At 34.8% G+C, this 25,632-nt stretch overlaps 1 protein-coding gene across 1 annotated transcript in view; it reads left to right on the top strand.

Annotated features, from left to right (window-relative positions):
- The window catches only part of LOC144964079 (adhesion G-protein coupled receptor V1-like), a 156,088-nt gene that overhangs the window by 9,788 nt on the left and 120,668 nt on the right, over positions 1-25,632 (top strand). Inside the window, exons 2-6 of the mRNA XM_078898019.1 lie at positions 14,286-14,498; positions 16,643-16,885; positions 19,301-19,402; positions 23,942-24,061; positions 25,073-25,195. Coding sequence (XP_078754145.1) covers positions 14,289-14,498; positions 16,643-16,885; positions 19,301-19,402; positions 23,942-24,061; positions 25,073-25,195 — 798 coding nt within the window. The 5' untranslated portion in view covers positions 14,286-14,288. The remainder of the gene's footprint in view (positions 1-14,285; positions 14,499-16,642; positions 16,886-19,300; positions 19,403-23,941; positions 24,062-25,072; positions 25,196-25,632) is intronic.

The following is a 25,632-nucleotide window of genomic DNA, read 5'->3' as shown; positions in this document are numbered from 1 at the left end:
ACAAACACAATCACGCTAACAAATAGACATGCATTACACAGACTCACACATACACACACACACACAAATGCACGCAATCAAACATTCAGATAAGATATGGAAAAGTTATAATAAAAAAGGAGGGGATGATATTAATTAAGATGCATGGCCACTTTAAATCGTAAAAAGAGTTGATGTTAACATTTTCGTTGACCAAGAAACAAGCTCATTACATCCTCATACACCATTGGAAAACATCACTGATATAAACCCGTATAACAAAATAATATACATTCTAAAAGAAACCATAAGACAACAGGTAATATGTCCAGGGCAGACTGTCGGTCAGATGCCCAAAGGCATAATAACGTGACCACTGAGCTACTGTTAGATCTATCTAGATGGTTTTTATGGACTCTCTCCCTAATATTTATATACTTTTTGTAGTAACAACAATAATGTTTGCCAAAAAGTATAAATAACATCTTTATCTGATCTCCAAAACGTTCTGATACAGTGAAAAAAATCATTTTGAAAAAAAAAAAGATTTTATCGCCACGATTCCAAGATTACCTTGGCGGCCTTGTAAGACAAGGATAACATGATTGACACGAGGGCCGTGTGCATAATATACGGAGATAAATAATAAGATTAAAAAGTCAACCATTTTGTCTGCACAACTATAAATACTAACTCTTTTTTTAAGATCTTTGGCAGGGTTGTAGTATAGATAGTATGCGCTTGGCTTAGAAGCTCATAACATTGCCATCCGGAGGTATAACGGACCAACACACAAAACATTGTGTGATCATGAACTTTTATAGTCGGGGTAATACAGTTTAGTGAGAATCGCTCACAAACGCAGATGGCAAAATACAACAACAAAGGCTTGAGTGACGTCATCTTCGAACTATCTATACCGCGAGTGGCATTGCATTGGGTTGATTCTGTCATTAAAGACACGTTCTATAGATAGTATGCAGATGACGTCACTCATGTCTTTGTTATTGTTTTTGCCATCCGCGTTTATGAGTATTTCTCACTAAACTGTATTAACAAGACTATAAACCTTCAAGGTTACACGCAGTTTGTGTGTTGGCCAGTTTTACTTCCGGATGGCAATGTTGTGAACTTCTTAGCCAAGTGCATACTATCTATAGATAGTATGCGCTTGGCTAAGAAGCTCATAACATTGCCATCCGGAAGTATAACCGACGAACACACAAAACGCTGTGTATCCATGAACGTTTATAGTCAGGTTAATACAGTTCAGTGAGCATTAGTCACAAACGCGGATGGCAAAAAACAATAACAAAGACCTGAGTGACGTCATCTTCGAACTATCTATAGTCCGTTGGACAACCCGTGCACGCTTTGATCTGGATATCTTCACAACCTTCTGGTGGATTTTAATATGATAATTGGCTCGAACACTGGAATTCACTAGTAGATTTTTGACCAATCAAAATATGGAATTTGCGACACGCCTTCACATGTGCTCGGACAAACATAGTTGGTGTTTATAAACAATAACGTGAATGAAATCGGCCTCTCTCTCTCTCTCTCTCTCTCTCTCTCTCTCTCTCTCTCTCTCTCTCTCTCTCTCTCTCTGATCATTGTTATTGTTTATATACCGCCAAATGGGTGAATAGTTATCACACGATTTTCTCTATCATATTATAGCTGTTTGAGGTTACATATAGTTTTCTGTGATGGTTCTATAGATAGTTCCAAGATGACGTCACTCAGGTCTTTGTTATTGTTTTTTGCCATCCGCATTTATGAGTAATGCTCACTGAACTGTATTAACCCGACTATAAACCTTCATGAATACACACAGTTTTGTGTCTTGATCCGTTATACTTCCGGATGGCAATGTTATGAGCTTCTTAGCCAAGCGCATACTATCCAAGCGGTAGAACAGTGAGTATTTTACTATGACACATACCATCGATTGTAAAACATGTGTAGTTTGCTATGTTTACCAATCACTGTCATTGTTTACATTATGACGACTGTCCGAGAGGCGTGGTTATCTATCTGTCTATTGTTAGCGGCATACGTTGGAGTTTTTGTTCTTTACGGTATATAAAAAAACGAAGGGTCGGGGATAAGTGAACGTTTAGACGGTTTACATTGACAACATTATACACAGTGAATTATGTTGTGATTACTTCTCACGAGATCCATGTGCACTACTCACTAATAGTGTCACTCTGAATTCAAAATGACACAGCAAATTGTACACACTCGACATAAACATTTTTACAATGGGAGCGATCTATATTCATGTTTTCGTCCAACCAAGTCATCAATCACATGATTTGTTGCTGTCCAACGATTGGATATTTCTTCGGAAATTTAAACATGCTGCTTTATTTATTAAAGTTGTAAGCATACACATGTGTCAAGCTGAACAAAATGACCAATCGTGATGTTAGATATTTCAAAAACTGTGAACACTTTTCACTATGTGGGTCACTTTGAGCACATATTCCAATGTGACCAATGACCTCGAGCACATGGAAATGTAATATAGAATTAATAGTTGAAAGCTAGAGGCCTAGCTTCCTGATGTGATTTCTACATTCATAAAAATTTAAAACAATATGGATTCAACATGGAAATTTGTCGCAATGAGGAAAATTTCAAGTATTTCTCCAGAGAGGCGAAGCGCGGAATTCTTTTTTTTTTTAATGGTATGTGGCGAAAAGCATTTACTATTAACAGATGGCACACAACCAGGAACTCAGAGTGGAGAAGTCAAATTAATAATTATGTCGTTTTAAGTTTGCATCTCTTGTATTTTAAAACTGCGGCTCTCTCGAAAGATCATAATGTACAAAATTTACATGGAATCTGTTTGGTGTTAAAGAAGTTTCGATTCAGTGATATGACACATTATTTATTCAAAGTGCCCCCCCCCCCTCTCCCCCACCCACCCACCCCACGTGAACATTGTTCAAGAATGGTAGCAAACATGTACCGTACTCGAAGGGTGCCAGTGGGTATTCGTGACACGTCTTGTGCCACCTTTATGCGTTTTCTTTCTCAACAGTTCGTTGGGGATTCTGTCTTTGTGAAAGGCATTTCTCCTCGTCCTGTCGAAGACGGGCGTAAAAATTCGGAGATCCCCCTGCTTTTTGGCATCAAAGTTTTTGTTCCTAAAAATGCATTATCGCCTTACCAGTGGTTGTGTAGTCCACGATATTATACGCTCGAGTGTCCACAAGGGTAGAGAACAATGGGCATGATCTATATAAATTTCCATGTGCTCGATGTCATTTTGTCACATTGCAAAATGTGCTCAAAGTGACCTACATAGTAAAAAGTGTTCACAGATTTTGAACGATCTAACATTATGATTGGTCATTTTGTTCAGCTTGACACATGGGTATGTTTACAATTTTCATAAACAAAGCAGCGTGTTTTCATTTGTTCAGAAATGTCCAATCGTTGGACAGCAACAAATCACGTGATTGATGACTCGGTTGGACGAAAACATGAATATAGATCACTCCCATTATAAACGCTGTGAGACTTTTCATCGCGGTAAAGTACTATTTAAATGACATCTATTATTACACTAGTTGAAACAACCCAAAATTATTTACTAAGATACGCCACAGGATGCAAATTTTTTAATGATTATTTTCTCCACTGAAAAGAGAATCAAGTCACCATTGCTGTAAAATTTTTAAGTTTGTGTCATGTTTTATTGCAAACGATGAAAAGGTCAAAGAAGTTCGGCATTTTGAGAAAACTGTTTGGTCTATCAATATCGGCATTCAACATTCGTAACGTACTTAAAATATCGTAAGCCCGCATGCAAAAATAATCACGGCACCACATCGTAACTTTGGATGAATTTGCGATATTCCGTGCTCACGGGACTTGGAACGGACTATAAATAGTATGCGCTGGGCTAAGAAGCTCATAACATTGCCATCCGGAAGTATAACGGACCAACACACAAAACGGTGTGTATCCATGAACGTTTATAGATAGAATGCGCTTGGCCAAGGAGTTCACAACATTGCCATCCGGAAGTATAACGGACCAACACACAAACTCTGTGTAACCATGAACTTTTATAGTCTGGTCAATACAGTTTAGTGAGAACAACTCACAAACGCGGATGGCAAAAACAATAACAAAGGCCTGAGTGACGTCATCTGCATACTATCTATAGTCAGTGAGCATTACTCATAAATGCGGATGGCAGAAAACAATAACAAAGACCCGAGTGACGTCATCTTCGAACTATCTACAGATAGTACCTCGCACAATGTATCGATGTTCAAATGTTAATGATTAATAATAAATTAGACTAAAACAAAAAGACGAGAGATATAATATTTAATCCAGGCATAACCTTATAATCCCCATCTATAGGTGTGACTCTTGAGAATATATTATGTAAGTGAACGTATGAGACAAATGCGTGGTTCGACCGACGGTTTTGGATCACATTTTTACAAATTAAATTGTGATTCAGACAGTGTAAAGGAGTAAGAGTGGCAAAGACTCCATGACCAACCACCGTGGTTTATAGATAGTTCGAAGATGATGTCACTCAAGTCTTTGTTATTGTTTTTTGCCATCCGCGTTTATGAGTAATGCTCACTGAACTGTATTAACCTGACTATAAACGTTCATGGATACACACAGTTTTGTGTGTTGGTCCGTTATACTTCGGGATGGCAATGTTATGAGCTTCTTAGCCAAGCGCATATTATCTATAAATCTTCAGGCCATTTTATCATGTATACTGTAAATGGCTAATAAATAGGTCTATCTACAATAAGATATGAAGTACATATCACCCTATCCAAATGTTAGCACAACATTGCTATTCTCCTTTCATACTATCATGATATTAAAGGTATCTAGAGAGCGACGTTTACTGTGCGGCTATGTGGTCTAGTGGTATGACACTCGCTTTCGGATCGGAAGGTCCTGGGTTCGAGCCTCGCACTCGGCGCATAGTTGAGTCCTTGGAAAAGACTCTTTACTCACATTCTCTCACCGTACTCAGGTGTTAAACGAGTACCTGGTCGTTAACAGCGTTGTCTTTGTCCGAAAAATTGTAATATCGCCTAACAGGCGGCATGTCCCGTCCTACATGTTAAATGTTGCTGTTGATAGGGACCCCTTGTAAAGCGTTTTGAGCACATTTAGTGGATATTGCACTATATAAAAAAGCGCAATTACTGTGGAGAGCGTTGATATAACATATTATAGGCAAGGTTTGTTTTTATTCTAAATTGAAATTATATCGTTATTTGTTGGTTTTCTTTGTTGTTGTTGGGGTTTGTTTGTTTGTTTGTGTTGTTCGGGTATTTTATTTCAATATTGCAGCAATAACAGGGATAAAACTTGAACTTCGATTACTGGGGTTGCATCACCTTTATTGTTTTCGTTCAGCAGGTACGAGAAAAATGGGAACCCAGTCTGTTTAGAGTTAACTCACTCAATCCTAGAGAGTTTTGCTACTTTTCAAAATTGGAAAAAACAATGTATTAAAAATGAGCATGTGCATAGATAGTTTTATTCAACTACCATTTACATGCAAAAACTAAAATCATTTAGCTTTGATACTACGCCTATAATTTGTTTCATAAAAATGTAATAAATAGTATTGGGGTAAAAGAAACCCGGGTAAACTACGGTTATAGTCGGTGTTAGGGTTGAGTGAGTTAAAGCAGTTGGTCTTCAAATGCCATATTATAATCCTTATTGGGTTTGTTTTGCGTGTGTGGTCTTTTTTGTTTGTTTGTTTGTTTTGTTTTGTTTTTTGTTTTTTTTATTTTTTTGTTTTTTTTTTTGTTATGGGGGGGGGGTTGTTTGTTGTTGTTGTATTTTTATTCATTACATGACAATCAAGAAATTCGATTGATGTTCATAGTATTTTATTACATTTGATAATTCGATTTGGTTTATTATCTATCTTAATTAATTTTTTTCTATAGTATTTAACAAAGAAATGTCTGGGTGGTGATTGGGGGAAGCTCAATGAGTATTGTTTGTTTAGTTTTTGTTTTTGTTTTGTGTTGGTGTTGTTGTTTGTCTTTTTGTGTTTTTTTTTTTTTTTTGTTTATTTGTTTTTTTGTTGTTGTTGTTATTAGTTTTTTGTAGAGTTTTTTGGGGAATTATTTTTTCTTTTTGTTTTTGTTGGTTTCTTTTTTGTTGGTTTTTCAAATCATTTTTTTTTAAATTTTGTTTTTGTTTGGTTTTGTTTGGTTTAGAATCGGAGTAGGGTTTTTTTTCTTCACACAATACAGCGCTTTGAGGTTTCGACATAAAGCTCTCTATAATTGTACTCATTATTATTATTACTATTATTAGTATTATTATTATTATTATTATTATTATTATTATTATTATTATTATTATTATATTATTATTATTATTATTATTATTATTATTATTATTATTATTATTATTATTATTATTATATTAATATTAATATTATTATTATTATTATTATTATTATTATTATTATTATTATTATTATTATTATTATTATTATTATTATTATTATTATTATTATTATTATTATTATTATTATTATTATTACAGTTGTTCGAATAAATCGACTTTATTCATAAAGAAGCTTAGCTATTTCCTTTTACTTTCATCCTCATCTGTGCAATTTGACGAATTCCATTGTCCAACAGATGATACCGGTATACCATCATCATTGCTTCAGTCATGTCTTGGGAGCACGCAATCTGTTGAAATATGCATACGGAGTTACTGTCTGCTCTTTTCCTCTCTACTCATTAAGACTGTCTCATAGCAACATAAACTCTCTCTCTCTCTCTCTCTCTCTCTCTCTCTCTCTCTCTCTCTCTCTCTCTCTCTCTCACTCTCTCTGTATATATATATATATATATATATATATATATATATATATATATATATATATATAATACAATAAAATGTGAGTGACAATTTGTATTCTATATTAGCTCTAACCATCATTATCGAGCACTTTATATATAACAAATCGATCGAATGCTTCAGCCGAAAAGTTGTGTGGAACGGAAACAGCATCGTTGATTTCATTTAGAAAAAAAAATTATGTTTTTAGGAAATATGTAGCGTATAAGCGGAGTGTGCGATTAAGCGGAGTGAACTGTGTGTATGGATATACTTCTACAATACTGTTAGAAGCATTCGCTCTCTTCGGAAAGTGAAAGAGAAAGTAGATTCTTGTGATTAATTTTTATTTCCGATTGCCATCGTACGGTTTCGGCTTCGGGGTTATGGTGGTTCATAATTGTATGAAAGATATTTGTTTCTATGTCTAAATGAAAATGTCAGTTCGGTGCTTTTGTTGAGTTTTGCCATGTTCGGTTTTGTGATGATGTAGAATTTTTCTTCCAAACCGAGTTTGCATTCCATATAATGCTGTGTTGTATGATATTTTCTTTGAGGTTCCAAATATGTTCGCTTAGATTTGTAGAACGTCTTTTGAGTATGTTTTTGAAGAAAGGTTTTATTTGATTTTGAATGAACATTCTGTCACGCCTGTGTACAAAATGTTTCTTGTTTTGATGTGTCTGAGCGTGTAACTGTGGCTTGATAAATAACGCTGTGTGTCAGACAATTGCCATTTAGTGGGCATGTTGCCTAGGTCCTGCAGTTGAATTTATTTTTGTAGGTTGTTGTTGTTGTTGTTGGATTGTTCTGGCTGATGTAGTTTTAGTTTGTTGATGGAGGAAATAATGTTTTGTATGTTCTACAACAATCTACTGTCACTTTCACTTCCCGAAATGAGCAAATTTTCGAAACAATATTGTAGATGTTGAACAAAAATTATGCTTGAATTAATTTATATATTATAATATGAGATGAATTTATATATTATTTATATATTAGATATTTATAAATATATATATATATATATATATATATATATATATATATATATATATATATATATATTATATGTATATAATATATTATCTAATATTTATATATTATTTATATATGATGTCTATATTATTTGAGACGAAGCTCCGACAATATGTATATGTAATATATATATATATATATATATATATATATATATATATATATATATTATATCCCAAATCTTGCTACCCTTAAGATTTATCGGGCTCAACTACCTAATCGCATCGGGTGGTTGCGCTGCAACTATCTATCTAAAAGTGTTGCAAGTATTCAAAAACCCAAAATAAACACAAAGCTCTTGAGTGGTTGGAGATGGGTAAGAGAAAATCATGGATTTGACCCTGGATAGACACCAATCCCTTTAGTTGTGATTCTAGTGATCAACCAATAGGGAAGAAGGGTCTAGACGTCAGCCCTTCTACTTTTACGGTTACAAAATCCTTGGAAGTGTGTGTTTAACTTTCTCCTTACCGGTCATTTTCCGGATTGTCCCCAAAACGTCACTCCCAGCCTATACAAAAATAGATTTATTTCACTCAAACACAAAAGCTGTTAGTTCTTGCTATACATATTTCTTTCTACTAAACGAGCGCTTCAACACAGCGTTAATATACTTTAACTATAGCAAACATTTTTGTTCAAATATTATGATGTACAAAAGAAATTAAAATGAGAAAAATGTTGGCTGCATCGTGACAAATGTGACGATTTTCCTATGGGTGGTAAGGAGGGGGTTAACCAGAACTTCGGAGGACTAAAAATAAATAGGTTACATAATTGGATTCAGCAGTCTGATGTCACGCCACTCGGCAACGGCGGCCATCTTGGTTCTAAACAAAGAAAATCATTACTTTCTATTCTTCAAGCTGGCTAGAACTTTTCATATGTCTTGTGACCAGAATGTGTAAAAGTCAAAACATGATCAAATTTATGTGTTTTTTTCCCTCTGGATACGCTTTTATGCTCGACGGAGAAATATTTCATACGGGCGTCCGCCATTGTTCCGATAGTTTAGAGCCAGTGTTGCTAAGTTACATGCGTCATTAGGAAGGAAGTGACGTTACGGCTATTGAATCCTATTGAATCATAATGTGTCATAACTATTTTAGTAGAAGCAGGATAGTGGCGGATATTGACTACTACAGGACGTTAAGAGCGAGGATGGATGATATTTATTGACGATCAGCTTATATGTGACCCTTTGCTTCAAAACGATATTAAGTCGGGTTGGTTAAAATGTTGAAAATTGAATTTATAGCCGGAAATATCAGACTTGTGTTGAGTTTGTATTTTTATTGAGGAGAATGGATACCATATTTTAGGATGCTAATGCCAACAACTTAATTTGTGACCTGTTTAACATTTAAGTCGGCTTTTAAGCATGTGGTTCGTTCCGACATAATACCGTTTTGAGACAATGGGTCACATATTTACACTAGAAAATAAGATGCCATCACTCTGAAACTTGAATATTATTTAACAAGGTATGTATTAAGTCCTCCGGAAGTGTGATTTTACACTTCTGTCATGGTCTGATGAGCGCTCAAGAGCTAACTCTACTACATTCATAATATAAAAAATGATAAATAAGACCCCCAGAATTTACTAGTTACTTTTTTTTTTAAAAGAACAAATTAATGACGAGTTGGTTTGAGATGATGTGAATATGGAAAGATGAAATTTAATAAGATAAATTAAATAAAAAAATAATTATCACAGTTATAAATAATAATAATAATAATAATAATAATAATAATAATAATAATAATAATAATAATAATAATAATAATAATAAATAATAATAATAATAATAATAATAATAATAATAATAATAATAATAATAATAATAATAATATACTTTATTCATCGAAAACAAATGGAAATTCGTTTACAGATGCGACATGCATAAAAATGTATAAACACAAAGTTGAGAATCTATGGCGACAATGTATACATATATATATATATATATATATATATATATATATATATATATATATATATATATATATATATATATATATATATATATATATATAAATATACATTTTCTAAAGCGAAACATAAAAATATTGCGTAACTTCTGTGATCTTGAGGGCAATATTGTATGATGGACTTGTGAGGTCCTACTTCCAGACAGAGGACATATTCATCAAGATCCGGACACGATAATCTCTATGTGGTCTAGTGGTATGACACTCGCTTTCTGATAGGAAGGTCCTGGATTCGAGCCTCGCTCGGCGCATAGTTGAGTCCTTGGAGAAGGCTCTTTCCTCACATTCTCTCAGCGTACTCAGGTGTAAAATGAGAACCTGGCCGTTAACAGCGTTATCTCTGTCCGAAAAAATTATAACATCGCCTAACAGGCATCATGTCCCGTCCTAAATGTTAAATGTTGCTGTTGGCCAGGGACCCCTTGTAAAGCGCTTTGAGCACATTTAGTGGATATTGCGCTATATAAAACTCAATTTTTTGTTTTGTTTTGTTTTTTGTTTTTTTGAGCGAGGAAAATTAAATCAATCAGCTTTTATAATATGTGGCTATGTGACAAAAGGTAGATAGAAAAATATTCACCAATTTGAAATGAATTCAAATAAGAAGATAGGTCTGTCTGGTTTGTGTTGTGTGGTGTGTGTGTGTGTGTGTGTGTGTGTGTGCTGTGTGTGTGTGTATGTGTGTGTATGCTTGTGTGTGTGAATGAGTATGTTTCAGCCAATGTAATTTGTAATTTAGGCGCTTTGAGTCTGGTGTCTCGGAGTTATAGCGCTATTATAAGTTTTCAGCATTATTATTATTAAATCGAAGGCTATTAAAGGAATGATAATTTAATATTAGAAGGTAAAGTTTTTTCTAATAACTAGAGATGCATAAATAATAATAATGCAATAAAATAGAGATAAAAAAGGGAATAAATCTGGCTCATGAATGAACAACACAAAACAAACGACGTTTCGGCCTTTGGCCTTTTTCAAGTAAGCACAAAATACATATATATTTATATTGAATACAAATTGTCACTCACATTTTTTGTGGCCGAGACGATTCGTTTCTGTGTCTCTTTACACGTCCTCAGTCGGCGTAATCCTTAATAATGTCCGATTTAATATAGAATACAAATTGTCACTCACATTTTTTGTGGCCGAGACGATTCGTTTCTGACACAGAACGAACGTTTCGGCCACAAAAAATGTGAGTGACAATTTGTATTCTATATTAGCTCTAACCATCAATATCGAGCACTTTCGTACCTACGAGTACCCACCAACACTCATATATATATATATATATATATATATATATATATATATATATATATATATTATATATATATATATATATTTATATCAGATTGTCATAATAATATAGGAGAAAATGTGTAAATGTGTGTGCGTGTGTGTGTGTGTGTGTGTGTGTCTGTGCAATGGAAGAGAGAGAGAGAGAGAGAGAGAGAGAGAGAGAGAGAGAGAGAGAGAGAGAGAGAGAGAGAGAGCGACAATGAGATGACGTTATAATATCAAAACTATATATTTTTCTAAATCACACCTATGTTCCATTTTGAGATACCTATAGGAACAGTTAATGCAGCTCTTGACACAGCACACTAAAAGAGAACTCTTTACATCTAAATGGTTCGAAACATTTATTATGGTGTCAATAGTCCTTTTTGGTACCAATGAATACGCTTCAACAGTCGTTACGTCACTTCCCTCGTAACTCAGTCACTGACTCTAAACTATCGGAACAATCGATTTTGCATCCAATAACAGTTATGTCATGCGTCTTGTGTACAATGGACTATTCTGTCAAAACACTTGAATATATTTTGGCCATTAAACTTTTAATTTATTTATCGCTCTATTCAAATTACCTCATAATACGCTTCAACAATTGTAACGTCACTTCCCTCGTAATGACGCATGGTAACTTAGTAACTGGCTCTAAACTATCGGAACAATGGCGGACGCCATTATGAAATATTTCTCCGACAAGCATAAAAGAGTATCCAGAGAAAAAAAAAAACCATTAAAAATCTGATCATGTTTTGACTTTTACACATTCTGATCACAAGACATGAAAAGTTCTAGCCAGCATGAAGAATAAAAATACCGATTTAGAACCACGATGGCCGCCGTTTTTTGGCGACGTGACATCAGACTATTGAATCCAATTGTGGACAGTGATTAGATTGATGATAATAATAGGGAACAAAATGTGATGTCGAAAAGCTGGTTCCAATCTCATAGGAAGTGTAAATCCAATCAGAAGATTGGGTCCATGCATTGTGTAATTGATCATCTGGTTGCATCTTATTTGCTAGTCTAAGTATATGCTGGTCGTTAATAAAGATCATCAATCCTCACTCTTTTACGCCCCTCAATCATAAGAATCTGCCTATACATCCTGCTACTATAATAGTTATGGTACCTTATGATTCAATATGTTTATCATTAGTTCTCCGGAGCGCTGGTAACATACACACATCCAAGAATTTTGGAACAGGAAAAGAAGAAGATGTGACGTCACGACTTGTCTACCCAGTTACTGAGTTGTGGCGTTGTAATCTGAGCGAAGGTACAATACTTATAACTCAACCAGACACAGTTGCTAATAAGTACTACCTGGTAGAATCTCCCCCATTATTGCTTACAAGTCGAATAGTGGCCTCCCAGATTGTGAGCACTAATAACGATGCTTTTGACACGCTTTGCATCTCAGTACATAGTCAAGCATTTTAACTCACTTGTGTTAAACATTTGTGAAACGTGATCAGAATCTAGAGGACACACAATTTCGACTGGTCGCCGCCATGTCTTCAGGAAAGCCAGTGTAAAATCGGAATTTGATAGGCGACCTAAAAGAAATTGAAAATGCTTTATCCCGTTTCTTGGGGAATTGGTGACGTATTGTTGAGCTCATTGATAATTTAAAATCCTTGTATGTCTTTATTTGACTTTCTTTTGTTTTGTTGTTGTTTTTTGTTTGTTTGTTTTTTTGTTGTTGTTTTTTTTTGGGGGGGTTGTTTTTTTTTTGTTTGTTTTTTGTTTGTTTGTTTGGTTTTGTTGTTTTTTTTTTGGGGGGGGTGGTTTTTGTTTGTTTGTTTGTTTGTTTGTTTTTTGGTATTTTTTTTTTTGTCGGGGTAGGGGGAGAGGGGGTTCCTTTTTAAAAATTTGTTTTGATGCTTTTTTTTGGGGGGGGGGGGAGTTGTCTTTTGGGGGGATTTTTCATTTTATTTTTGTTTAATATTTTTTTTTTCTTTTTGTTTTTGTTTTGTCTTTGTTTTTTGTTGTTTTTTTTTCTGTTTTTCACCTATTTGCTTCTTTTTCGAAATATTACATCAAAATGAAAATATCAACAGAATTGCTTTATCAACCAGATGCCATACTAACTACGACTTACTGGCTGTGAATGGACAAAACACTGTTCACATCGGCCAGAAGACTCTGACCTAGGCATCGATCGATCAAATTGACCCAAACTTGTTAAAAATCTTAACCTATAGTCTGATGTCACGTCGCCCAGCAACGGCGGCCATCGTGATTCTAAACCAAGAAAGTCGGTACTTTTTATTCTTCATGCTGGCTAGAACTTTTCATATGTCTTGTAATCAGAATGTGTAAAAGTCAAAACATGATCAGATGTATAATAGGTTTTATTTTCCTCTGGATACGCTTTTATGCTCGTGGGAGAAATATTTCATAAGGGCGTCCGCCATTGTTCCGATAGTTTAGAGCCAGTTACTAAGTTACCATACGTCATTACGAGGGAAGTGACGTTACGATTGTTGAAGCGTATTATGAGGTAATTTGAATAGAGCGATAAATAAATTAAAAGTTTAATGGCCAAAATATATTCAAGTGTTTTGACAGAATTGTCCATTGTACACAAGACGCATGACATAATTGTTATTGGATGCAAAATACAGTTAATTAGCACCGATAAAATGGAGAAAAAAAATCCTGTCAGCGCATTCTAGTTTTACAATCAACCAAATATGAATAATGAGGAAGGCCCAAGACCGTGATGAGTGGCGTCGAATCGTGAAGTCTGCATCCCGAGAGTCCTCCCGACGACCAACCGGTCATGGGATAGAGTGAGTGAGTGAAATGTGAACATCTATAGATAGTTCGAAGATGACGTCACTCAAGCCTTTCTTATTGTATTTTGCCATCCGCGTTTGTCAGTGATTCTCACTAAACTGTATTAACCAGACTATAAAAGTTCATGATTACACAATGTTTTGTGTGTTGGTCCGTTATACTTCCAGATGGCAATGTTATGAGCTTCCTAGCCAAGAGCATACTATCTATACCATGTTATATTGTTGATTGTTTTCAAATTGTAAGTTTTGGGATTAATTGATAATTTAATTTTCTCTCCAACAGAAAATGCTAATCCGCATCTATTGGCAACCATTTGTCCTGTTGGCAAATGTCGTGTTGTTGTTGTGGTCACGTTACATTGTCTCAGTGGAAGGCCAAGAACGGGCTTCAGTAAACTTCTTTGACGACGAGCTCACAAAGGAGGAAGGGGATCACTTTAATATCAGACTACGAGTAACGGGAACTATTCCGGACGAATTCGTGGTAATTGTTCAAGTGAGTATTTTTCTACATACGGCTATAATACCTAATTTTTTTAAAAAAAAGTATGTCCTTTCCACCACGACATCATGATCTCGTCGCCTAGGCATTCCACGAAGGAATATAGATAATTCATCTGACGTCAACAGGAATCACCCATGTTGTCCAATTGAGCAATTTGGGGGTTAATAATCTTGCTCAAGGAAAAAAAACGAAAGTGCCTGAAGCGGGGCTCGAACCCGGGACCTTCTGGGTCACAGTGCAATGCTTTAACCACTCGGCCACTTCGCCCCCCCCCCCCCAATAATACCTAATATTATCTATAAAATTTAATGGATTGTTCTTTTATACTCTCCTTTACCAGTTCCTTTTGTCACTATTCATTTCCTTATTGCAATCGTCTTCAGACCCTCTGTCTCCAAAAATCACGACCACCATAATATTATCATTTTTGTTTTCCTCTATGGTTTTCACAATTCACTTACAACAAATTCTCTCTTTTTCTTTCCCTCCTCTATTGGAATAGGGCAGAGTGTAATTTTTAAATTCTGTTAAATGTCCAACAAACCATAATAATAATGAACTATGGTGGCATGTGCGTGTTGCTCAGAAGGTTTGTCTCGATTGCCTACACTGCAGTTTAAATATTGAGCTTAGATTCTTGCCATACTCTCTCTCTCTCTCTCTCTCTCTCTCTCTCTCTCTCTCTCTCTCTCTCTCTCTCTATCTATCTATCTATCTATCTCTCTCTACCTCTCTCTCTATCTCTCTTTCTTTGTTTGTTTCTCTCTCTCTCTCTCTCTCTCTCTCTCTCTCTCTCTCTCTCTCTCTCTTCTCTCTTTCTATTATCTGAAGAGAAATTTATGTCGGTCACTCGCCCTTTGGCTGAAAATTGAGGCATATTGAGAGACCTCTTTAGAATTTAATTTATTCCTCAATTCCAGTTCCAGCTTAGTTTTAAAAGCGAAGCAGTAATCATACATATGTGGCAAATAAGATTTTGTATCCAGGATTGATCCCCACACCCTTACGACAAATGTATGTTGATAGGTGGTCAAGTGTGTGTATAATAAGTGTATGTGTATTTATGAATCATGTTAATATTAAATGTGTGGCTATGTGGTCTTGTGGTATGACACTCGCTTTCGGACCGAAAGGTCCTGGGTTTTAGCCTCGCGCTCGGCGCATGGTTGAGTTCTTGGAAAAGGCTCTTTACTCACATTCTCTCACCGTACTCAGGTGTAAAATGAGTACCTGGTCGTTAACAGCATTGTCTTTGTCCGAAAAATTGTAATATCGCCTAACAGGCGTCATGTCCAGCCCTACATGTTAAATGTTGCTGTTGACCAGGGACCCCTTGTAAAGCGTTTTGAGCACATTTAGTGGATATTGCGCTATATAAAGCTCAATTTAAATGAAGCAATTAACGAAAAGCGTGGCGAACTTATTTACATGTTTGACAATACAAATAATTGTTTTGGGATCATTGATTCAATCAAAATGCATCGCAAACCAATGCAGAAGGATTCCCCTTACAGCAGTGTTAAATCCAACATATTATTGCGTCCATTTGTATCGAACTTGTAAATATTTGCACTTATGAGTAACAAATTGTCAAAGTTCGAGTCCTGTCTTTAAGGACACACCTGATATTTTGATAGACCTCCCAGAAAAATCCAATTGGCCATCGCATTGGATCCTGTTGTATAGACCTGTCAGACTTCCCTTGTCTCAGTTCTCAGAGCAACAACAGCGTAGGCGGCAACAAAGGTCGGCCCTCGGTTTTTTTAAGGTACTTATTTATAACAGCATCATGTCTTTTGTTGCTTGATTTATATATAGATAGTTTTTTGGACAGATCTAAAATGTGACCCTTCGCCTCAAAACGGTATTAAGTCGGGTTGGTTAAAATGTTGAAAATTGAATTTATAGCCAGATATATCAGACTTGTGTTGAGTTTGTATGTTTTATTGAGGAGAATGGATACCACATTTTAAGGTGCTAATGCCAACAATTTATATTTTTGACCAGTGTCACATTAAATTCGGCTTTTAAGCATGTGGTTCCTTCCGACATAATAACGTTTTGAGACGATAGGTCACAAATATTTCATCCTTACACTTGCCCTGACTCTTTGATTGTTACCATCTTACAAACAGGTTGAAAATGATTTTGATAATGATATCGTGGGCACCACTCAAGTTGCAACTTTTAAGCCTGGTGGATCGGATACAAACCTGGTCAGCTTTACGGTGAATGACGATGATCTGCCGGAAGACGAAGAAGTTTTCTACTTCCGGCTATACCTCTTGGACCCAAGGGTCAAGGCTGGAAGGCGAGATCGAATATTAGTCACTGTCAAGGCCAGTGATGATGCTTATGGTGTTTTTACCTTTGCCGAGGTAAGTAAATGGGGGGGGGGGGGGGGGGGTTAGGCCTAGTATTTCATAATGACAATGGACAGAGAAAACCGTGGCGATGGTGGATGTCGTATTGACGCTTGTACTGGTGGCGATAGTGGCGGTAGTGAATGTAAGGATGATGTTGATGATGGTGGTAGATGTTGCGCGATGACAGCACGGGAGTAATTGTTGGTTCATACACTAGCCTAGCAAAGCTATCTATCTAATTAGACGTGGACTGCCGCTCACTCATTTTTGTTTTTGTTTTGTTTTGGGTGTTTTTCACTCCGATGTGCTAAATTATTACTTTTCTTTGCGTTCATCTGATCGGTCTGTACTGATCAATTAGTTACTTAGGCTGCCTACCTATTATAGGCGTGTCATGAAGTACACTAACCGTTTAATCGAATGATTTGGTTCGTGTGTATGGTGTTATATGCCCTGGGCAGGTGGTAGCATGCACTCTGAGATGCACAAAACATCGTCTGACCTCACCCCTTAAATAATTATATACAATGTATATCAACAACAAAAAAGGGCGATGGGCCATTCATAGAAAGTGGCATACCCAGTCTCGCAATTTGAATGTGGTAGATAGGAGTTCAAAGCAGATCCAGTAGAAAATATATCTGGCCTAAAACAAATGAATCACTTTTTGAACTCTAATAACAGTTTAACCAAATTGAAAATCAAACAAATTATCGACCAGGCAAATAGTCCACATAATATATATATATATATATATATATATATATATATATATATATATATATATATATATATATAAATGGAGTCACTCACTTATTTATGGCCAAAACACATGTTTCTGTGAACTCCACGTCATCAGTCGGCATATTATGTGCGTAGAATGTTTGGTTGTTTTTTTTTCATTCAGGGGGTTCGATGTTGATATTCTTGTGTCGTTACTTCCGTTGTGTTATTGATTTAGCGGTGATTAGTGTTGTGTAGTGACATGTTGTAGTATGCTCTCATTGCGTGTATGTGTATGTGTGTGTGTGTGTGTGTGTTGATGCCAGTTCTAATGATAGTCAGTTCTAATGATAGTGGTAAAAATGGTGATGATAATGATGTAGTAAAAAAAAAAAGAAAGAAAAATGTAGTTAATATATATATAATAAATAATAATAATAATAATAATAATAATAATAATAATAATAATAATAATAATAATAATAAATAATAATAATAATAATAATAATAATAATAATAATAATAATAATAATAATAATAATAATATAATAATAATAATAATAATAATAATAATAATAATAATAATAATAAATAATAATAATATAATATAATAATAATAATAAATAATATAATAATAATATAATAGATAATAATATAATAATAATATTAATAATAATAATATAATGATAATAATAATAATAATATAATGATGATGATAATAATAATAATAATAATAATAATAATAATAATAATAATAATAATAATAATAATAATGGTAGTAATAAGAGTAATAATGATAATAATATTTAAAATAATAATAATAATGATAATAATAATAATAATAATAATAATAATAATGATAATAATAATAATATAATAATAATAATAATAATAATAATAATGATAATAATAATATAATAATAATAATAATAATAATAATAATAATAATAATAATAATAATAATAATAATAATAATAATAATAATAACAATAATAATATACATCTGAGACTCCTCCAATCTATTCAAAACTTGCTGACATTTAGTAGTTCAATGGCATTGTGTTTTGGCCATCGTGGTAGGTATAATATTATCATTCTCCATTGTCGAGAGTCATAATTTATACACACAGTAGGGAATATTTTTGTCGTATAATATAATATGTTGCACATTTCACACTGAGACTCTCTAGGAGGTCTCATAAAACAAAACAAAAAACACATCCGTAACGTATGTTATCATCATCAACATTCTCTTTTTCATTCAACCATAGCAATGATCTCATTATCTCAGATATCAAATGTAACGGCGTTAGCTAGTTTGCTGTTTGAGATGGAGTTAGATAGATGGGTAGATCGATAGGTAGAGATAGATAGATAGATAGATAGATAGGTAGATAGATAGGCAGACAGACAGATAGATAGATAGATAGATAGATAGATAGATAGATAGATAGATAGATAGATAGATAGATAGATAGATAGATAGATAGATAGATAGATGGTTGGATTTATAGTTAGATAGATTCATCCATTCATCCATCCATCCATAACATACATACATACACACATAACATACATACATACATACATACATATATTATATATATATATATATATATATATATATATATATATACATACATACATACATAAGCTACTATTTTCTTTATGCTCTTGTAAAAAGATAATATAATTTCTCCCCAGAATTCCCCTGTTGTAACCGAAGAAAAGCCATACACGTCCATATTGAGCATAAGAATCAAAAGAGAAGTGGCCACTTATGGAGTGATTGCAGTGTCGTACATGGTTTGTAACGTATTTTCTCGATTGATGCGTTTAGGTAAAATACCTGCTCTGTCCGTTAGATTAATGGTAACAACACACAAATCTGTGTGTAACCTTTAAAGTTTACAGTCTGTCCGATCGTCTTGAGTGCAAATTCGGTCTAAAAACAATAACAAAGAGCCGCGTGGAATCAACTTCATTCAAGTGAACCAAATAATATACTAGAGCTAGAGCTTTTATTTAGCGCAATATCCACTAAATGTGCTCAATGCGCATTACAAAGGGTCCCTTACCAACAGCAACACGTAACATGAAGTACGATCGGCGATATTGCAATTTTTCCGGCAGAGACAACGCTGTTAACAGCCAGGTACTCATTTTACACCTGAATAATATGATAAACAATAGAATGAATGAAGTTTATGTTAAATGACACGTTGTAATCGTTTTAGTCTACCAGTTGAGGGATTAATTCTCACTAAATCCACCTTATCAGACAGAGTTCTGTGTGTTGGTATGATTGAGCTGGTGGGTAGAATCGTGGCCTTCGTAAACTCATGGCCTGACACTGACCAACGAAGGCCGTCAAAAGGCAAGTTTTGGCCACAAAAGAAAACAAATACGCTTCAACAGTCGTAACGTTACGTGCCTCGTAATGACGCATGATAACTTAGTAACTGGCTCTAAACTATCGGAACAATGGCGGACGCCCTTATGAAATATTTCTCCGACGAGCATAAAAGCGTATCCAGAGGTTATAAAACATTATAAATCTGATCATTTTTTGACTTTTACATAATCTGATCGCAAGACATATGAACAGTTCTAGCCAGCATGAAGAATAAAAAGTACCGATTTTCTTTTAGAACCACAATGGCCGCCGTTGCTGGGCGACGTGACATCAGACTATTGAATCCAATTGTTTTTGGACCGGCAGTTGGGCGATTAGTTCGCACGAAATAACACCAATCAGACATTCAACGTTAAAGGTTACACACGCGTGTGCGTGTTAGTACACGGCAGGCAGATATTGTGAGCATTTTATTTAAACGCATAGCATCAATATATTGTTTTTTTATAAAGAAACACTGTTTAATAAGAAATTTATAGAATGAAGATGACGTCACTCAGGTCTTTGTTATTGTTTTTCCCAACCACGTTAATGAGTAATTTTCACTAAACTGTATTAACCAGACTATAAAAGTTCATGGTTACACAGAGTTTTGTGTGTTGGTCCATTATACTTCCGGATGGCAATGTTGTGAACTCCTTGGCCAAGCGCATTCTATCTATACTACCAAAAATTACACATATTTTGTGTGTTTGTCCGTTATAGATAGTATGCGCTTGGCGAAGAAGCTCATAACATTGCCATCCGGAAGTATAACGGACCAACACACAAAACTGTGTGTATCCATGAACGTTTATAGTCAGGTTCATATAGTTCAGTGAGCATTACTCATAAACGCGGATGGTAATAAACAATAACAAAGACCTGAGTGACGTCATCTTCGAACTATCTATATTTCCAGACGACAATGTTGTGAGTTTCTTAGCCGAGCGAATATAATCGAAGCCATCGTTAAGTTATATCCTGATACTGAAATCCAAAAGGACTGGCAGTTTGACGTCATTATTTGTTTTTTGCACCGCCTAGTGAGTTGTCGTTAGCAGAGCTCATGGAAACAAGTTATTTCATTGGTTGAACTATTGAATACAACTCACGATTTGTTTTCTTTTGTGGCAAAAGACTGGCATTTTGACGTCAATTTTAGGTCAGTAACGGGCCATAACTTTACAAAGGCCACGATATAATCTAAAGTAATAACGTCATGTCATATGAAAAATGTAACCATCTTAATCACGGGTCTTGTTTCCTTGTAAAAAGTTGTCAACTTGCAAAGATGATCGAAAAAAGTTTCGCCCTCGGGCAAAGAAAAGCATTAGTTAATCCTACTCTAAATAAATAATATAAAATCAATGACCATGCAATCATTGCGTCGTTTGTCTTTACACATCTTATGCGTTTTTGATTGACAAATTGGTAGAATGAGTCATCTTAGATATGATGAATGAAGCTTAAACAGCATGCCCATCAGTGTTGACAAAAAAGGGTATGCAGTTGAAATAAGATCAGAAGATTGAGTTGCGTGAGAAATCCGAGAGCTTAGGTGGACTGGCATTCAGGGAGTGATAAGTCACATGGAAACCGCTGTAGAAAAGTTTCTAATCACGTCTATACTATGTCCATTTATGTTGTGAAACGTGGACGCTTGACAAAGAATGTACGAGGATGTTAGAGGCGTTTGAGATGTGGGTGTATAGAAGAATGTTGAGGCTATCATTGACAGACAAGTATACGAACGAGGAAGTGTTGGAGAAGGTGAGAAAGGGAAGGATATTGATCGATACCAACAGAAAGAGGCAGTTACGGTTTCTGGGACATGTGTGGAGAAGAGACGGAATAGAAAAGTTGGTAACATCTGGGATGATCGAAGGAAAGAGAGCTAGAGGAAGACAAAGAATGGCTTATTTAAATAACCTAAGAATGGCCAAATGTGATTTTAAAAGCAACACAGATTTCATGTGGAGACAGCTGACCGGCAACGTGCTCAAGAGCACAAGCCACGATGGATGATGATGACTATGTCCAGAAATTTTAGGCGGAGTGACAGCAACTCATGAATACTGAGCGTTGAAAAGAATTTAACTAATGTCTGACTGAAAGCTGCAAGACACCAACTGATTTCTTCGTTTACACGCTCAGTTTTCATGAGTTGTAACTTCGCCTAAAGTTTCTGGATATCAGTCCGGTCGTGGAATTAACTGAGCGTCTAAATGGATCATTAGACAGGAAGGGACAATGCATGGGGAGTGCTCTCGTAGCCATCGTTAAGTTATAGCCTGACACTGAAACCAAAAAAGATTGGCAGTTTGACGTCATTATTTGATTTTTGCACCGCCTAGTGAGTTGTCGTTAGTAGAGCTCATGGAAACAAGTGGTTGAACTATTGAATACAACTCACGATTTGTTTTCTTTTGTGGCCAAAGACTGGCATTTTGACGACATTTTGTGGTCAGTGTCAGGCTATAAGTTAACGATGGCTACGGTGCTCAACCCGAACATGCAATGCCATTATCGTTTCAGTCTCTGACGATTCTTGTTGGAGCTTAACTTTTGCAAAAGTCAACAAATCGTAACTGCTTGCTAATTTTCCAACCTAAGAATTCATTTTATGTGCATCAATTTTCTACGTCATGTACTACCCACCGTCTCAAAGCGGTATTATGTCGAGAAGTGAATATAGAAATAATATAATGATGTGAAAGAGGATCTTAGAATATTTTCCAGTGCCAAAAATAGTATTTATGCTCCACCACCATAAAGAGAAACTGACCACAAGTTTCATACTTAGGACTATAATATAAATTCAATTTCCCTCTCCTTAGTCCATCCTGGCATAATACCGCTTTGAGATGGTGGGTCAAAATATATTAAAATTTCAACCGGTCATTCGTCTCGAATGACTATCATATTCTTTCTACTTTATTGTCATGAGAGTTTAAACTTCTTCCACGAAAAGAATCATGAGATTTTTGTCCTCTTTTTGTTGGTGTTGTTGTTTTTACTCCATTGGTCGGTTAACTCACTCAACCCTAAAACCGATTATATCCGTAGTTACTTTTACCCCATGCCTATCTATTACCTTTTTATGAGACAAAGTATAGGCGTAGTATCAAAGCTAATATTTTGTAGATTTTGCATGTTAATTAATGGTCGTTGAATAAAACTATCTATGTACATGCTCATTTTAATACGTTTTTTACAGTTTTGAAAAGTAGCAAAAATCTCTAGGATTGAGTGAGTTAATAACTCTCATAGACAAACAGTATTCAACACCATTGAAGAATAAGAGTTATAGATAGTATGCAGATGACGTCACTCAGGCCTTTGTTATTGTTTTTGCCATCCGCGTTTGTGAGTTGTTCTCACTAAACTGTATTAACCAGACTATAAAAGTTCATGGTTACACAGAGTTTGTGTGTTGGTCCGTTATACTTCCGGATGGCAATGTTGTGAACTCCTTGGCCAAGCGCATTCTATCTATAGATTCATACTTCATACTACTAATCACGGATCCCTTACCACGGCTATCTATTTATAGACGGGATATTGGTGGTGAACCATTAAATTTGTGGTGTTTTATTTACGCTAAAAATAACCCTCTTCAACAGTCATGACGTCATTTCCCTCGTAATGACGCATGGTGACTTAGTAACTGGCTCTAAACTATCGGAACAATGGCGGACGCCCTTATGAAATATTTCTCCGACAAACATAACTTGTACGTAACTTGTTTAGGAATTTATTTCAGAGATTTCAAATAACATAATATAGTATTTCTGAATCACATAATGATGACGATGACGTTGATGATGATGATGATAATGATGATGATGATGATGATGATGATGATGATGATGATGATGATGATGATGATGATGATGATGATGATGATTTTTACTCTTTATCCTTTGTTGTTTTTTTTTTTTAATAAGCTTAATTCAACATCAGAAGAAGGTGTATTAGGACTGGATGTGTCTCCAGTCACGGGATCAGTGACTTTCCAGCCGAATCAAGAGGAAGCAGACCTTGAACTTCAAATAATCCCCGACATGGTAATAATAATAATAATAATAATATAATAATAATAATAATAATAATAATAATAATAATAATAATAATATAATAATAATAATTATAATAATAATAACAATAATAATAATAATAATAATAATAATAATAATAATAATAATAATAATAATAATAATAATAATAATAATAATAATAATAATAATAATAATAATAATATAACAATAATAATAATAATGATGTATGATGATGATGATGATGATGATGATTGATGATGATGATGAATGATGATGAGATGATGATGATGATGATGATAACAACATCTATAAAGACGTAGTCTGTATGGAAACAAGTTTACACTTCATAAAGTATTAACCAGGCAATTTCTAAACACCCGTACGATATGTAATTAATTTGTCTTTGACCACGCATAAATTTTGTCTTTCTATCAATGCATAACAGAAATATGACAATCTGGGTGGGGATCCTGACCTCCCATAGCGGGCAGGGAGATCCATACTGTGTCCTCTATCCCCTTATATCTGTTTTCCAACATGCTTTCTGTCTTTGTCTTGGAATGAGGTTACTTGGTTTTATCCTGGCCCTGCTGGAGTCTTGGCTGGGAGTGAAACAGTCAAATGCATAGTTGTTGTTTTGGGAGATGATATTTTTTTTTCCTTGTAAATCATCTCTCTGTTATGTATTATTATATTTGTTATTTTTAGTGTATAATGTAAGCATTTGAGTGTATTCCTCTCTGTTGGGTTTTGTGCTTGTTTCCGGATGAGACTTATAGGTGATCTCAAACTAAGTACATTGGTGGTATGCTCTTGGAATCTAAATCTGATCCCATTTGTTCCCAGTTCCCCTTTGTCTTGCTTTTTCTTTGGTGCTTTAATTGTAATTCTAGAACTTTTTACTATCCCATTTTCTTCCTTTTTACTGGCGCTTATATAACCTAAATGTGTTGCAAGCGCCGTAAAACCTTAAAAACCCTTAAAAACAAAGAAATATGACAATAATTTTCTATTTTTCAGATACCTGAGAATGATGAAGCATTTTACGTCATGTTGACATCTGCAACAAACAACGCGAAGGTCGACAAGACCGCACTGCAAGTCATCATATTGGCTAATGATGCTGCAATTCGATTCACTAAGGTAAAATAATAAAAATAGAAATATCTCTGGAATTCGATTCAGTAGTCTGATGTCACGCCGCCCGGCAACGGCGGCCATCTTGGTTCTAAACAAAGAAAATCATTACTTTTTATTCTTCAAGCTGGCTAGAACTTTTTATATGTCTTGTGATCAGAATGTGCAAAAGTCAAAACATGATCAAATTTACGTTTTTTCCCCTCTGGATACGCTTTTATGCTCGCCGGAGAAATATTTCATACGGGCGTCCGCCAGTGTTACTAAATTACCATGCGTCATTAGGAAAGAAGTGACGTTACGACTAATGAATCCTATTATGCTCGGTACCTAATTCCTCCTTCATCTCTATTATTCTCTTACACTATTACACACTGTGCATGTGAGTTTGTATATATATATATTATAATATATATATTATATTATATATATATATAATATTT

The sequence above is a fragment of the Berghia stephanieae genome, chromosome 2 (genome assembly GCF_034508935.2).
Source record: "Berghia stephanieae isolate SIO BIC M18660-M18661 chromosome 2, UCSD_Bste_1.3, whole genome shotgun sequence".
Taxonomy (NCBI): Eukaryota; Metazoa; Mollusca; class Gastropoda; order Nudibranchia; family Aeolidiidae; genus Berghia; species Berghia stephanieae.
This window is presented reverse-complemented; position numbering and strand designations above follow the sequence as displayed.